The sequence below is a fragment of the Diorhabda sublineata genome, chromosome 1 (genome assembly GCF_026230105.1).
Source record: "Diorhabda sublineata isolate icDioSubl1.1 chromosome 1, icDioSubl1.1, whole genome shotgun sequence".
Lineage (NCBI taxonomy): Eukaryota > Metazoa > Arthropoda > Insecta > Coleoptera > Chrysomelidae > Diorhabda > Diorhabda sublineata.
In genome coordinates, this window is record NC_079474.1 from 37,147,578 (window position 1) to 37,165,502 (window position 17,925).

Here is a 17,925-nt window from a genome sequence, read left to right on the forward strand (position 1 = left end):
AATGAGTTTAACCATGGGGTACGACAGACTCCACATCAGGAAGATATGAGATAATACTCCATGTATGAGCCAGTAATTTGATACATAAAGAATCGAATTGATTGGTGGATTAATTGTAGAATTATATTCATTCCTCGAAGGAGCAGTTGATGCCTTTAAAGAGCTTGTTTAGGATTGAAATTTATCTTAAAATGCTTGATAATACAGTTTTTATGATAGATAACGGATTTTAATATAGAAGATATTTAATATCGATACGTTCTTATTTGACTTTTCACTGGATTTCAATTTAACCACTTCGAAAAAAAGTGATTACATTAAATCATAAAATGTAATTCTAGGTGGGGTGCGAGGAGCGCACGTGCATCGAGCCCACAGGAACATTTATAAAACATTTCGTGCATCTAACGCACACTACCTGTGTCGAATCCGAAAGATCGTTCTACAAGGGCACAAGAAAATTTCATCTGCCGAAGTCCTTAAGATGGGCAAACATATGAATTTTTGAATAATTATTATCATTAGGACAAAAGGAAAAACCATGAGCAGCATCTAAGATTTTCCAAAATGAGCAAATGTCCAATATTATCTAAAATATTGAACAAAAATTGATAAAAAAAAATTATTTTTTCTAAGAATGATTGCATTTTTGGTATTAAGTTCAAAATAATTGAAAAATTGCGTATTTTGATTTTGCACAAAAAAGCCTTCTTTTTTAAGAATGGTTAGGTTAGGTTAGGAGACTATGACTATAATCGCATTGATGAGAACGTATTAACTCTCTAATTTTTCTTCTTTCATTTATGGTAACATTTATTTAACATTTCAAGCTAAATACGTCTTTATACCTGCAAATGTGCGCTCGATGCACCCTCCTACATAATCTGTATGCTCGAAACACCAATTCTATATTTCAGCATAAAGGAACAGGAAATGACTAAATCTAAATTTTATTATTATATTATACATAAATAGTATACTAGATAGGACATCTTCTTAAAATTTAAAAATAAATATTCACACAACTCAATTAATAGTGAAATAAATTCCTAAGAAAATCCTGTTATTTTGATAATAATTAATTTCTTATAATTTATATATACAGATAGTTATATACATAAATGAATAAGCCGTTTTTGTAAGGTGGGTTATTTTCAACAGTTCCTCACTTAACTCGAAAGTAATAATCATTTCAATTGTTTCCCGAGAAGTTTCATTTCTTTTGATATTTCATATACATATTTTAGTAAATGTTTAAATTGCTTCAATAACTTTTTTTTGAGTGATTATTTTTCTACTATTTCATCGGTTATTAGCCAATCAGAGAGTTCTTGCTTTTTCTATTTAGGTAACGGTTCCTTTAATATTAAATGTCAATTGGCATTATCCATAACTATTCCTCCAAAACATTGGCAGCCATTTTTCCATGCCTAACCGTCTTTCCTAGAATTTGGAAAAAAATTTAAACAAGCCTTTATTAACAAATTTATTTCCTCAATATGAGTGATAATTGAACGGCAACTTTACTCAAAAATTTTAAGCTAATAGACAAACTTTCTATAAATTACATGTAACTAGTTTATTCTTTTTCCATATAATTAAACAATACTTTTCTAAGCATTAACTTTATTGATTAATATCACTTTTCGTGTCTTATTATTACAGAGCTGCCAATTCTAATTGTTACAATCACAAGGCTATACAAACAAAAATGTAAATGTTAACTTAAATAATTTACAATACTTTCTGTTTATTGGAAGTTTTAATTGTGACTGAGAAAGTTAAGGGTTACTTGATTGATCATGAAGAACAAACATATTCACTAATTGTAGAGATAACATACTCAACTTATTTTTTTTATTAAATTGATTCGAAAATTTGAGATAACAATTGATATAAATTAATATTTTTATAAATTTTTCCAAAAAAAGTGAAGATTATATTTTGCAACTATCCTCTATCCTCTACCGAAGTCAAGATGAAAGTTCAATTCTTAATACCAATACCTAAAATTTAGGCGAAAGTTAAGAACGAAAACAAGCTGTAAAGAAGCAGGAAAAGAGAAATGTTTTGGATATCAATTTTCGAGATTCTTAGAATGAAATGAAATTCAAATGTTTAGTAGAGATTTGATATCACACATACTAACGAACGATGTACACGATGTACAGAGACAGAAAGTCTACTATTTGATATGAATCCGATAGTTCAAATAGTACTTTTTATGGTAAAATGCTAGAACCGTCGATTATTATTTCTTAGCGAGATTTCTTATATATACAGAGTACTCCCGTTTTCTTTCCTAAGCAATGACAATGTAATAAAAATCACAAATTTTTGGAAAAAAAAAACGAAATAATTGAATTTAATCCATTCCAACAACTGCATTCCATTTTCTACTCGGATTATTAACTAACAATGCACTTATTGCTTCTCAATGCTAGGGGTTTGCCCGTTTACCAGTTCGGTGACGTCAAACATACCACTCAGCTTCTACTGTAGTTCGGTTTTAAATCTAAGTCTGCTTTCCAGTACCAATAATGTCATCAAATTGAACACGAGATATTTCTCTATTGTTTCTAAATAGTTCTCTTGATTTACTAGAAAGGGTGATTTTCAATAATCATTTCTCATTTCTAAATATTATGGTCAAGATTCACATCCCTTAAGAATTGAAGCACGAAAGAAATTTACTCCAAATCATTCGGGATGTCTTTGTAATTGGTCTTGAACTGGAACTGTAATATTTGAGGAGGATATTTTATCGTCAAATTGGAACTACAGGTTGGTCTTTTATTTGCAACCCGTGAAATTGGAATCACATGGTCGGAGTCATCAAAGTCTTCCAGAACATACATGGGTTTAACTTCTAGCCTAAACGAAATTCGTTTTGAACATTTTCAATGTCTTGAAACGACTTGAACTACACTCATTTCTTATTAGTATATTAAACATATGGCTCTTTCAACAAACTGAGACCCATAAAAAGCAGTGCAAAAGTTTAATACGTTGAGCCCCAAACAAAATTGATAAACTTTCCCCTGGGCCCAAAATATTTTATCTGTTTTTACACTCCATATATAGGGTGTAGAGTTTGGAAAAATCAAAACAATATTTTGTTTTCTTTTTTATCCTTTGAACGATGATTTATGCTTTTATGTATAGTGCAAAAATGCAGGATGTATTTTGAAAAATATATAAGATCAAAAATAATGCTTTTGAGTAAGGTCATATTTACTATGTTTATTTTGTATTGAAACATTTAGAAATATGCGTGTTGTATGTTGTGAAAAAAAAATAAAAAAAATTATTGTTAAATCCAATGTTAAAAAGTGATGTTTTGAAAAACCACATAAACATAACAATCACAAATAATTGTGATTGTTACAACAATTTATTGTTATTGAATTTATTTTATAATAAAAGTTCCGTTTTTTTTTAATTTGTCATGTTTTATCTCATAAAAACTGAATATACCAAAAATAGGTACAGGTAATGTGAAGATAGCACAAATTAACAATTGCAATAAATATTATTTGAATTATGTTGAATAAAAAAACCAAAATATGAAAAATGAGGTTTTTTGTTGTTCAATGATCATGAAAAAAAATCAAATGGACCAGGTGTGGGGTAATGTTTCAAGGAACCTGGACCGTCCAACCAAAATGTAAAACGAGGAGAAGGTTTGAAATAAAATACGTCGTACCTCTCTGGGCTGTGGAGAAAGCTCAGTTGCGGGCCTATGGGCCGCACCGGAGCTCAACGTACTAAAATCTGAGGATCTTGTTAGCGATCTAGTTAGAAATATTACGGATAAAAATGGTAACTAAAATTTTACCAGAGACTAGTTAAAATGTTCACTGTGTAGCTTTTGTGTCTTTATCAAAAATAGACAAAAATCTTATGTTCCCTTTCGTTGTTGATCATCAGTTTCTAGAATTAAATTGAATTTTTTAACATTTCAAATGAAAAATTGTTACGGATGTTCCCTACCCCCGCCTAAAGCTTTTTTTATAAAAAATATAATTATATAATTCTATGAACACTTAAAGAATTACCCCGTACCAACGATGATATTCCGTCAGTGTCCAATTATTTTATATAGTTGAACAAACATCAGTTTTTGTGATTTGGAACTAAAATGCACCTGAAACTTCTGTTTTATTGATTTAATAATTTTATACAATTAAATCGAGCCATGCGTGCCTGCAAACATGACGTCGGCAAAGACGAGGTCATCAGGACTACTAATTAAGAAGATATATTGTGTTTTAGTGTCAGCACCCGTACCAACGATGATATTCCGTCAGTGTCCAATTATTTTATATAGTTGAACAAACATCAGTTTTTGTGATTTGGAACTAAAATGCACCTGAAACTTCTGTTTTATTAATTTAATAATTTTATACAATTAAATCGAGCCATGCGTGCCTGCAAACATGACGTCGGCAAAGACGAGATATATTGTGTTTTAGTGTCAGCACACCTATTAAATCATTTTTTTCATGCTATTTCAATTAAATTATTCAAAAATTTTTTCATTTGAATACAGAATTACTGTAACAAGCGTTGATGTGAAGTGAGAGAACACATGAAAGATAAGACCATCTGTTGAAGTTGGAACAAAGCAAGCAATTTGATGGATATGTATGACAGCAACTGTGAAATTGTTTGTATTACAATTGTATTTTTACAGAATTTACCCCTATAAACACTGGTTAACTTTAATATATCAAATTAATATTGATTTTATCAAAAAATATGATATACTCAAGTTTTAATGAATACCTCTATCTTCTGTATAAGAATCAAGAAATCTAATCTAGAGATCATACAGGTTTAGTTGACTATATAGCAGTAAATTTTAATTTGTTGTAGGAAACTATCGACCAATTAAATTATTATAAGTTTCGTTTGACATTAAATCCAATATTTCTAGTTACCCAAATTGTTCGCTTTTTGTAGGTAAAATTATTGAACTAAAATACGAGGATAATCTGAAACGTTTTTGACCTCGACCTGAAGATGTTAGCACTCATCATAATAAGTGAGGGGATATACAATTGCGTTGTAAGATTCTAACAAAATTTTTGACACTTAGTCTCTGCCCCTTTAGATATTCAACTCGAGTTGCTGTTTCAGCACCATTCTTGGTTCATTAGCAATACTAAACGCATATGGAAACAACAGACTTTCGTCAAGTTATCTTTCGAAACAATTCAATCGATCGTCGTGGTGTTTGTAGTGGACCCCAAAAGTTATTGGTGGAGTTACCAACACGCATAGTCTATAACATTAACAAAAATTTAAAAATAGCTACGAGGAAAATGGAAGGATGGTACTGCACCCTTTACTAAGCTCAAACCTTTGCCAACTTGTTCCAAATACAAAGAGCTGAACATTTTTGGACATATTTTTAAATTTTCTTTTATGTTGCCAATGAAACCGGCGTAGGTTACCAAACAGTCTTTAAGTGGGAGAGCAAAACTATACATATAACTATATATAACTACAACTTTAACATATTTAACCAACACTTTGCTTTCATATTTATAATAAAGAAAAAATAGAAATTATTAGATATTTATATCCTTATGGTCTAGTTACCTGGCCATATCTAAGAATAAACACATTTACACACTCATTTCAAATATCAAAATAAATTTGTACGTAAATAAAACAAATACGCACCTGCGATTTTTTATACCGTGGTCTCTATAGCTGACAATCTATGTAAAAACTTTCACAAAATATCAAAAATCGAACTGTCATTATGTATTTGTTTTTGAAAACCAATACGCCTACGAAAATAAAAGAAGAATTGGACTCTGCACACATCATTTTCGACCGTCAAATTTTGAGCAGCTGAATTCAATCGTGACCGGTCCAACTTGATTAACGGCAAGTGTTATGGCTAGCCAAAAACTAAAACAACCAGCAATATCATCAAAAAAGTTCACCAAATGGTACTGTACGACCATCAGTTTAAGGATAGAGAGATATAAGAGGCTGTAGGCATATTAAAAGAATGTATATGCTGTCTGAATAATTGCAGGCGTAAACTCTTTGGTTGAACCTTATTGACGTAGTTTTAGTAAAAAGAGGAAGTTTTTTTACGTCGATTATAACTGTAGAAAAATCCCGATGCACTACTACACTCCATCATTTGAGAAAATTGTGGTGACCATTAGTGAAGGGATTGTATTCATCTTTTTAAATGCAGAACAATGACAAGAGATTATCACGCATCATTGCTTGATAAAATGAAAATAGAACTTGTCAGACAACGATCATATATAGAAAAGAGAGGAGAAAGACGTCAAATAATATTTGAAAGTGTTAAAAAGTGTGGAGATTATCTAGAAAAAGTATATACACTTACCAGAAGATAAAGTTGAAAATTAAAAATAATTATAGTGGACAAGTTTGTTTCTTGGATAAGCTGGAAACTTTTCGAGCAACTCTCGTAAAAATTAGAATAATTCTCCTTGTGCAAACCTTTACAAAGTATGAATCAGTTTTCTCTGTGAATAATAACACATTTGTCCTTGATTGGATATCATAATACTGAACCAGATATTTTTTAAAAGCGCCTCAATTTTAGAAATAAGAAAGAGTTGCGCGAAAGAGTATGGCCGACCACCTACCAAAATCGAAATTGAGAAAAACTATATAAGTTTCTTTCAATAAAAAGGCAGTTACCAGATCCAGAGCATAGTGGAGTTCGGCGACCTTATACATACCACTCAGCTTTTACTAAATCGAAGTTCGGTTTTGAATCTAAGTCTGTTTTCCAGTACCAATAATGTCATCAAATTGAACACGAGATATTTCTCTGTTGTTTCTAAACAGTTCTCTTGATTTACTAGAAAGAGTGATTTTCAATAATCATTTCTCATTTCTAAATAGCCAAATGTTTTTTTTTCAAATTTCCACAAATATGAAATATATATATATACATAAATTTTCATGACTAATATACCTACTCAGGACAAGTTTCTTACAGAAATGAAAGCTTTGTCCAACTATTTGAAAACCACAGGAGGATCTACGAAAGGATTATACACATTTGTTTTCAACATATTCCTTTTTGTGAAGTCAAAAGATAGTTGCTTTTATCTAAAGGTTATACTGATTTAGCTAAATCAGATTCTACAATGCGCAATTATGTCATAAATTACAGTCACAAAAGCAAAAAACAAATAAGCTGAATTATCTGTAATAAAAAACCGGGTAGAAATATTTAGTTTGAGTGAGATAGAATAGAAATTCGCTTGCAATAAATTTTTGGAATATCGGTCTCTTTATGGATATCTGAATGCAAAGACCTGTATTCGTATTTCACGATTTCGCCTTTCTGAGTTAGATATCTCACTGGAATCTAGTATTGTGACGATAGTAACTGACAGTCCAAACGTAATGCTAATAGTAGGCAAACTGGTTAATACTAAACATCAAGTTTGCTTTGCGCATGGTATTCATTTCGCCGTTTGGGATTTACTATAAAAAAATTACTTGATACCACTCCGAATGGTTGTATCAATAATTCAGATTTTGATAAAGATTTAGAATCAGGTTTAGTTGTTGGAAGAAAGTTTCACGAATGATTGAAATATAAGAGAAGTTGGCAAAGTGATTCTAGCTTCAAACGGGGATCCTTGAAATATGACACCAATCTGCAAGAGGATGTAGAACCAGCACATAAAACGAGCTTTGCTTGTTGCTTGATTGCAAGACTAGATGGAACATACCGAAATTATGTTCCAAAAAAATTATATTCAAAATGTGCTGGTACACCCGAATAATCCTGTGAATAAATTTGATAAAACTGATTTTGAATTCATAAATGAGTTGGTTGATTTTTATGGCCTCGGGTAAATTATCGGTAGAAGGGCTTTGTTGATGCTACTTTTAGGTGTTTGTTTCAATGATGGAGCGAAAACAATTCAGGTCGGCTTTCACATTAAAGATCCATGAGAGTCATAATTGTAATGACAGTTCCAAAGAATGGTTTTCCAGTCTAAGCAAACAGCTTATAAAAAGTAGATTATCACGTTAACTGAAAAAATGAAGAAAAGATGTGAAATTGAAAAAGAAGATGAAAGGGAAGTTAAGATGTAAAATGATTAAAAGAAAAAAATGAATTTATTTGTAGCAACTTCCACAAAAGGTTATAATTTGGAGCAAACTTATAAATATTTAAAAAGGAGTGTGCTTTTTCAACACAGTAGCACATTTATGTAGCAAGCTTGGAGATGAAACTTTGGATGCATTATTATTTCTAAGATTTTATTTTCGCAATCTAAAAAAATTAAGCACGCTCACTTCAACTACCCAAAGTCACGCCACGACACATATTGATGTCCGCAGTGTAGATTGCAGTTATAATATGAAACGGAAAGTGGTAGAAGTTTTGTTTATTAAGAGTAAAGTTAAGTGACTCAAAGAGATGTATGCATATGATTTTTTATTTTGAATCAATTTACAAACATTCACTTAATTATTTCGCCAAATTAAGAGGAGATTTTTATTTAGAAAAATGATATTTAGTTTATATTTGTAATCCCGAGGTTATCCCCGGATCCTGGGATTGCCACTATGGAATCCTATATTCCCGGGATTAGAAAAAAAAATCCTATAACATACAATCGGTCTCCTACTGCTTAGCTTTGTTCAACTTTGCTTTCAGTTGTTAGTCAAACTTCAGATAAGATTTCAAGCGGAATATTCAGACCTAAAAAAATTATCATCAACAAATCGGCCCACTTGTCAATAAATTAATTCGAAGAATTTTTTAGAATCGAAATAACAATGATATGAAGAGAAAAAAACTTTTTCTCACTTTTGATTAGTTTCATAGTAAAACATTCCTTCTTCTGAGGTTGAAACAGTAAAAGACTAGTTGTCAAGTAAACCTCAACTATAAGGGACATATTCTAAGCTAAAGCGTATATCCAATATTTTCTATTACATGATTCCTCACTATGACTGAATGGAAATAACGAAAAACATAATTAGGTTTAGTTAAAATTATAATAATTAGATATGTAGAGATATAAGTAAGTCAGTCATCTTTGAAATAATGGAAAATTTATGAAATTACTTTATATGAAATCTGTTAACTTCAATATTTTTGTTACAGTTGATTCAAATGGGGAACCTGCCAAACTAAAATGTAATTTGAGAAAACACAAACCAAATAGGAAACCCAGGACGCCTTTCACAACTCAACAACTACTAGCTTTAGAAAAGAAATTCCGTGATAAGCAGTACCTTAGTATAGCCGAAAGAGCAGAATTTTCGAGTTCATTGAGGCTAACGGAAACTCAAGTATGTTCGTTACATTTGGTTTATAAAATTATCATCATTCAATTAGCTTTTGATTAAGTTTATTTTTGAAACAACTCCCTACTTGGTATTCCGTCAAGTATTCAGCTACAGCGATTCGTGAGATTCTATATATACATTTCACTTTCTTACGTTATAATAATCGAAATTATTACAAAGAAGGGGAGGATAATAGTGGTAAAATTATAAGATACTGCGAAACTCAGTAAATCACACGAATAAGAGGTATTCTGTACATTTACATATATTTACGTATCGCTTTTCTTATTTCCTAATTTCCTAATTCCTAATTCCTAATTTCCGTCTTTCAACGGTGGGGTAAATTTTGTTCACACTCTGTTTTACTTACTTAATTCATTTAAACCAACTTATATATCATTTATTTTTCTATTTCGTTACGTTCACTATGATTTTCGCTGGTAAACAAGCTCGAATATATATATCAGAACAAAATTTCTAGAATTATAGAGAATGGCTAGAGAAGTGAACAAACGCTGTGATAAAAACAAATATCCAACAATTTCGCTTCCGCCAAATTTTAGTCTGAACTATAACTGAACAAGACTGGCTAGACGGTCCGTATCATGGACGAGTTCGTAGCATTACTCCCTCCTTCGAAAGAAGTTTATAGTGGAACTCATGTATGGCCGGGACTGGATGTTTAAATCGGCAGAAAATGTACCGCAAATTGTGTTTGATTCTCAACGTCTTACCGAGGACTGAGATCTGCTATTTGCATGTTTCTAATTGACAAAACTTTTTCCGGAAGACTTTTACCAACCTTGAACGGGCAGGGATGGTATAGGCCAGCGCGAATAAGTTTTAGGCAGAGTAAACAAAGATAGTTCTTGTTCTGTAGTGACTCCATATCTAGCATTGCCGGTACCTCCGTACGCATTCTTCGAAGGCATGGTCAGGCTCTTCTCGTAAATGGTTCATCCCTTCCTGTCGTAGTCTCCTTCGAACGGCACTAACTGTTCTGGTGGAAAACTCGGTTTTTCATTGGAAATCTTGCATATACAATAGATGACATCGTATATCCCTTTTATCATTAAGTATGGACCTTCCTAGGATTTTTGTTATTTTTGAGAAAATCCCTTTCTTCTTGTCGAGTTGTGCAGCCATACTGTATCCCCCTCTCTAAAATAACCGGCTTCCGTGTCTTATCGTTTTTGCATTATGTTGCTGGCAACTGAAATAATAGAGCGAACCAATTCGTGTATGTCGTCCATTCTCCTTCAACCAAATTCCAATCTACAAGGAAGACTCATTTCACGTCCAAATCATGTGAAACACCTACAAAATAAAATTTTTAAATACTGATAACAATCTTTCTGGTAGCTAGAAACAACTTTGGGCAGATATCTGCTAATAGTTCTGTTGATTCTCTCGATTATTCCATCTAATTGAGGATGTAATGCGGTCGTACTGGTCTTCTATATTCCCGAGTGATCACAAATTTCCTGGAACACATGGCTCTCAAAGTTTCTTCCTTAATCGCTGTGGATTTCCAAGCTCACACCATAACGGCTGATAACCACTGTCTGTCGTCGGAAATGGTCCAGAGATATCCAAAGCAACCCTTTCGAAAGGGTTTCTCACATTATAATGTTTCATGAGTCGTACATTTCTTACACTAGTCCCTAACATCGTTGGAACTGTTCATTCAATAATCCTTTCGAACTCGCTGAAGGATTTTTTCAACTCCCGATATACTGTCGTGTAACTTCTCAGTACCTAGACTACACTCGTTCTCCTGATCTTTGATCCTATGGACTAGTAGATGGTTATTTTATTATTTTCTACTCTCCCTCTCCCAAATTATTGTTTCAAGCTACTTCACTATTTGTTCTGCGTGGTCTACGAACTGATTGTCTGGTTTGCTTAGCATCACCAGTATCAATTTTGTATTTGCGGGCTGCTGTTATACCAGTTTTTCCTTCTTTTGGCATGAATAGTTCTTTATACTGCGACAGAAATTTCTCCATTCTCCTTTTCTCAGCTTGATTGAAGGATTGACTAGCCACTGATATCATCTGTTGGGATCGGTCATGGGAATTGTCAGTTATCATGGTTTGGCAGACTATACACGTTACTGGTATGCAGGATCCAGCGTTGTTTCCCAGTTTGATGGTCATTTGGTAATCTATTATATTGATCCCACGTACTGAGATCTTCTTCGCAGACGTAACTAATTCTTTTCCAATTAGTTTCCTTTACTAACCTTTTCGTCGTGGTTCCATGACTCCATCATAACCGGTGTACCATCATCCATGATCTCTAGTAGCTGCGCTGTTTTCATAGTTTCGCTCTATACATGTAGAATAGTTTTTTTCTGTATAGCTGCCAACACCGTGTCAGATGGATGAATGAATACTTCCTCAGAACCCACTTTAATGGGTCTGTTTTTAAAGTCTAATTGGAAACCATGTAGATTCATTACGTTCATTCCACGAATAACTGAACAGGACTGGCTTCACGATCCATGTCGGGGACAATATAGTATTTTCAATAAAATCATTATCGATGTTATTTTAGTAATCTGTACTTTTGTATTATGATAATATTATTCTTCTTGTTCTATGAACTATTTTTAATTTGGGTCTTTTCAATTTTCTATATACTTTTGTCGTTCGTGTAGGTTTCCTCATATATTGATTATAGACATTTTTACTACTAATCGAACAGGACATATAAATTTATAATAATTCATAGTCTTGTCGTTCTTAACATGTTCTTTTTCTTGATTTAAGTCATTTTAACTGTCCATGCACAAATATTATTTGTATATTGTGTATATAATCACGAATAAATGATTTGGATGATGATATAGGTACCAATAAATAGATGTATGTTAAATTCTTATATATGCGATAATAACATTTAGTCTACTATATCTACGATAGATAACTTGAAGAAGCTAGCTCTTAATTTGGATCTAAATATAAACTGTGAAGTGGTAATTGAAGACAATAACTAACAGCTCCCTTGCAGACTAATTTTGGCTGACATTCCTTGGCCGACTTGGAGTACCGTTATGACCCGATGCTCTAGATTGTTGTTCGTCTCCGCATTGTTATGTGCTACCCAGTAATTATTATGTTCAAATAGCACTCCCTATGAGTGTGGTGAAGTGAAATATGTTCTAAGGCAGTACTCATTCGACTGGTTCTCTTCATTTTTCCAGCTTTTAGACAAAAGATGTATTAAACTAATAATACACAAGACTACGTCACATAAAAAATTTTGGGGATTTCAAACCTACTTTAAAAATTTTTAAACATTTTTCTGAGCAATACTTCGTAGTGAAATGAAGAGAATATCAAACAGAAAACATCCGAAAAAAAAAATGATTATGACTATGACTAACCTTTTCATTGCACCTTGTATATAAATAGACGTCTTACTTAGTATTTAACATTTCTCATTACTTCAAATTAAAAATGTTTTTTTTTCTTGTTACAGGTGAAAATCTGGTTTCAGAACCGAAGAGCGAAAGCAAAACGACTTCAAGAAGCCGAATTAGAAAAATTAAAAATGGCTTCACTTTCCCGCCATCATCACGCACTCTACCCCCATCCAGCCCTCCAGGGCTATTTCTCTCCAGGAACGCATCCTTTAGCTTCACTGCTGGGGGCTAGACCGCCCATGGCACCCCTCGGTCTCGTGCCCCAGCCACCCCTGCCGCATATGGCATCACCGCAGGGGAATATAAGATCGCCCAGTCCGCATATTAACTAAAGTATTGAGTAGATGGAATCAATTTGGGGGTTTTCGTGATTTGAATGGTTGAAGTGAGAATCTGTTTTTTATATATCAAATTAAAACTAATTGGATTCTGTTATACATTTAGGACAACTTTTATTTTATATTTTGTGATATTGCACATTGCGTTTCGGATTTACTCTTGAAGATTTTGAAAAAAAAAATTTCTAAGGTGAGCTGAACGGAAGTTGAAACTCATAAAATTCAATTCATGATAAACAATATAAAACAATCTAGGTAATCAACATAAAAAGGTGTCTATGTTGGTTACGTTTCGGGTTTGTGTTACAAAATGATCACAATCTAATCTAATTAGTATTGATCTGTGCCATGAAACTCGCTAGTTAATGATATATTAACAAAAGTAGGTGTTTTTGCAATTGATTCATTCTATTGCAAATGAAATTCAATTACAAAACTAGTTACACTGATTGGTTTGCATTACAGGAAAATTAGAAACTAGATATAATTGGGTCATTACAAAATTCCAAACTATCCAAACTATTATTATATTAATACTAAAAATGATTCAGCCGCAAAACTTTGCTAAATTTTCTGTAAATAAGTATCTCTTTGATATAATAATGTCTGCGTATGAATCTCTTTATCAATATCCTTCCTTGTTTGTTTTTATGGATTTCTGTTTCTTGATCATATAGTCTATAATAGCAATGCATACAAACCATAGTAACGTGAAATAGTTATAAATTATTTACTTCCAAAATCTTGGAAATATTTCGTATTGTTACGAGTATAGAAAGATGGTAGGTGGATGATGATGATAAGGATGATAAGGAAAAGATCAACAGAAAATGGTAACGAAGAATAAGATACTAATATAACTATAAAACAGTCAAAATTAACAAAAAGAAAAGAATTTGGGTTCATTGCAAAGTAGATTTAATGGTAAATGTCTTAACACAGCTTTCTTCTTCTTTTTTTCATCGGGAAGACTGTTCCGTATAAAACAGGAAAAATATTCGAGATTTTAGAGGTGAGTACCCCAGAGAAGCATTCTGATGTATGTTATTCACTTGAACTACATTCCATAAGTAGAGAATCATATAGACGATATTGCAAATTTTGAATATAGTATAAGAAAACATCAGAGATAACTCTTCAAATCGAAATTGAATAGAGAATAAGTCTATTAATATAAATTAGTCCCAAGAATGAAGCGAATCAAATAAATGATAAAAATGTTCCGTTTAAAAAACCTATGAATACTTGCCTATGACTATAGGTGGAACAAGTGTAGAAAAAGAGAACGGAGCCAGATATTGGATACAAAAAGATGTATTGTTCACAGTAAATTACTATCATAAAAAAATAAATAGTAAAGTTAAGATAAGATGAAAAGCTAAAGATTGGACTGTTCTTTCTATAGAAGGTCAATGATGACCTTAATTAAGGTAATCGTTGGATATATGGTAACTTTCCCACAAATTTGAGTGATTACTGTCGTAGAGCATTGAATATCCATGTTCAGTCAAAATGGAAATTTCAAAAAACAAATATCCGACATATCTCAATTTTTAGGGGGACCGCAGGTTTACCATTAGAAATAAAAGTCCTCATCAATCCCATGGGTGCTAAAAAAATTTGTCAAGGTCAACATTTTGGAGTTTTTGAATTTTTATTGTAAACGTTAAATTTATCAGAAGTGATAGGCCATACAAAAACTGTGGATCATGAAATTTTCTACAGATCCTGTTGGCATGGTTTTCCCACTAATATTCACTATTCTCTCGGATACGGAAATTTGTAAAGTTGAAAATATTACATATACATAATTCTTAACCCACACATTTATCAGAATATAGATCAACAATACACGCAATTTTCAACCTCAGAGAAATAATTGAAAGAACCATAGAATTTCAAAAACCCCGTTCCTTTTGTTCAAATAGCTGATATTATTAATGTACTTTGGAGAAACCCGTAAATTATATGAATGTAATAGAAGAGCTAATTAAAAACAACAAAACCCCGATCAAAACACAACAAGGGTTTATCGAACAAGCGCCAATACTAACAGGAATTCGACAAGGTGGTAGTCTAAGCCCATTTAATTATGGGAGGATACAAGATGGGACGAAGATCGATTCCAAACAACAGCATTCCAAACCTTAATATACAAATATCTGTAGGAAAAACATAATGTATGGTAATACAAGATGTAAACGACAACCCCATTCACCAATGTATGCAATGTACACTCAGGAATCCAGATCACAAGCGACAAAAGCTTACAACGATAAGTGAGAACCCAAGTGGCCTCAAAAATATCTGTTGGACCTCAAATGGTAAATATGTCCACCGATAGTAAAATACTCATGAGCAAATCAATCATATGTCGTATATACATATGCAGGGGAAACCCGAGCGGACACAACAGAAACGAAGAATGTTATGTGGGCAGCAGAGAGGAAAACAGTTAGAACTATTGAAGCAGTGAGCCTAAGAGATCAAATAAGAAGCCAAGCTATAAGAGAATATCTAAAAATTCGTATATAGTACGATTTAAGAGTTCAGGACGACAAAAGTGGAGACACCACGTCAACATAATTATGGAAGATCGCTGTGCCAAATGGACAAAGGTTCCAAAAACCAATTCTAAGGAGACCACCCGGCCAACCTCCCAAGAGATAGCACTTCTCAAGAGGCTAAATAAAGAAGAAACAAGAATAAAAAAAATAAGAGAAAGGAAATATTGCGCAACCTTTTTGAAAATATCAAAATAGTCTGTTGAGCAAATTTTCTAGAGCAGGTGGAAAATTGTACTTGTTTATCGTTTCACCCATTTCTACTAAAGTAAAATATATGAAGTTGTCTATGGAATTAACTCTGTAGATAAACAAGAAAGAAAAAGTGAATTCTTTCTTTGTTTATAAGAGGTCATCCCTTGTTTTACTTAAAATTTGTTGGAACCATCGGACGTTGATCAAAGATGATATTGGAAAATGAACATGTTTTTTTTTGTCCGTCTGTAGCTTTTATTTTTTGTAGAGACGCTAAAGGACTTTTCGGAAACCAAGAACCCAATCATGATCTGAATGTTCGAAAACCAAAGCGGATCACGTTCATTGTTGTTCGGAAAATGATCAAGTCTATCGGAGCGTAGTTATATGGTAGGATATTTTCTACCCTGGAATACCGGCGCGCAAATGCGATCTGCTGACGGATTTTTTCATTTGCCTATGGTTTGTTGAACTTTAAAAATTATTCATTCCTCTCAAAATGCTGTCTACTATTAATTCTAATGAGTAGCGTCATTGATAGGTTAACGGTGTTTGCAGTTTTCTGCATTTCAACAATAAAATATTAAACTTCAGAGCAAAATCCGCGTGAGTGGGTAAATTACTAAACTAAACTAAATAACTGCTCAATAATAATTATCAAACATATAGAATCTATTATATATCTAAATAGTGATTGAAAATTGATAAAAATTAAAAATTTATGTTGTGAATTTGAAATTTTCATAGAAAAGTTCGAAATCTGTGATCTAAATCTCGTTTTGGATTAGGATTCCTAATCAGCTGATAGGTGATCTACCTGAAGTCGTTTCCGAAAAAATCACAAAAAGTTTATAGTAAGATGCGTGTATGACTATTTTCACTTATATCAAAGGTTTGACATAGTATATACGCGCATATGCTTTCATACTAAATAAATAATGTATCTTAGAATCGCGAAAATTTTGTGGATAATTTTATGAATTTACTAACTAATTTTTTTTTTTGAAATCTCAACGAGAAAATTCTTTGCCCTTCAACCTTGAGCAATTAATTCAACACTCAACTAAATCAATACGATTATTATGATATAATGATCGACATCTTTAACTACTGCTTTTGACATTCCGCGATCATTTAGATCGTGTATTTTTTTGGAACATCATGTATATAAACTCAGTGATTAACCATAGTTATCTGAAATATTGATAAGGAATAATTAATTTGTGATGCACAAGACATTTCTCAATTAATTTTGCAATTAATTATTAAGGATAACATAAATGTTCAACGAGGCAATTAATATTGGTGACAATTATTTTTTATGACAGTGTAAGTATCACAAACTACTTCATTATTTGATAATTTTTTATTTGATGATGCTTTAATGTGAAGATTATCCTTATCGTGATTCCAGTTTAGAAAAAAATTAAATTTTAATTACAGAAATATCATTAATGAACTTGGAGAAATAATTAAAATAAGATAGAGTTGATGCTCAAAACAATTAGAAGTTTCTGAAACTTAAAAATCAGCTTATTAAAAACATAAAAATTCGCATAGTTCCCATATTGAAGCTAAATGTTGCTCATTTCCTAGAAAAATACAGACCAGCTCAGCCTCGATCTATAATTTTGTTTTTAAAAAAAATTAGTTTGTTATGAAAACACTAAAAAATTAATGGTTTGTTTTTTAAATACCTTCATTTATAAGACGAAATCCAGTAGAATTAATTAATATCGTTTTCAGTTTTTGCCACTTATTGCATCAACAATCGCGTAGTACATACCCATTGTGAGATTTTATAAAGTGATAAGTATTGCCGCTGAAAAAAGTTTATATTCGAAACATTTAACTTCTCTAAACTAACAGTGAAGGATGATAAAGATAATATTCGGCATTACATGCTTTTCGACGTCCAGTTGGAAAAAAAATCAATCGAGTCTGCATTAAACATTAGTATTGCTTCTGGTCAAATATCGTTGATATCACAAATTGTTTTGAGAAATTCGAGAGAAAAATGTTGACGATAACCAGCATCTGGTTGTCTAAATTAGATCAGGAAGTATTTCAG

At 32.1% G+C, this 17,925-nt stretch overlaps 1 protein-coding gene across 1 annotated transcript in view; it reads left to right on the forward strand.

The window, feature by feature from the left end:
- Positions 1-15,810, forward strand: part of LOC130443075 (muscle segmentation homeobox) — a 64,534-nt gene extending 48,724 nt beyond the window's left edge. Inside the window, exons 2-3 of the mRNA XM_056777538.1 lie at positions 9,143-9,330; positions 12,814-15,810. Coding sequence (XP_056633516.1) covers positions 9,143-9,330; positions 12,814-13,089 — 464 coding nt within the window. The 3' untranslated portion in view covers positions 13,090-15,810. The remainder of the gene's footprint in view (positions 1-9,142; positions 9,331-12,813) is intronic.
- The last annotated feature ends 2,115 nt before the right edge of the window (positions 15,811-17,925 follow it).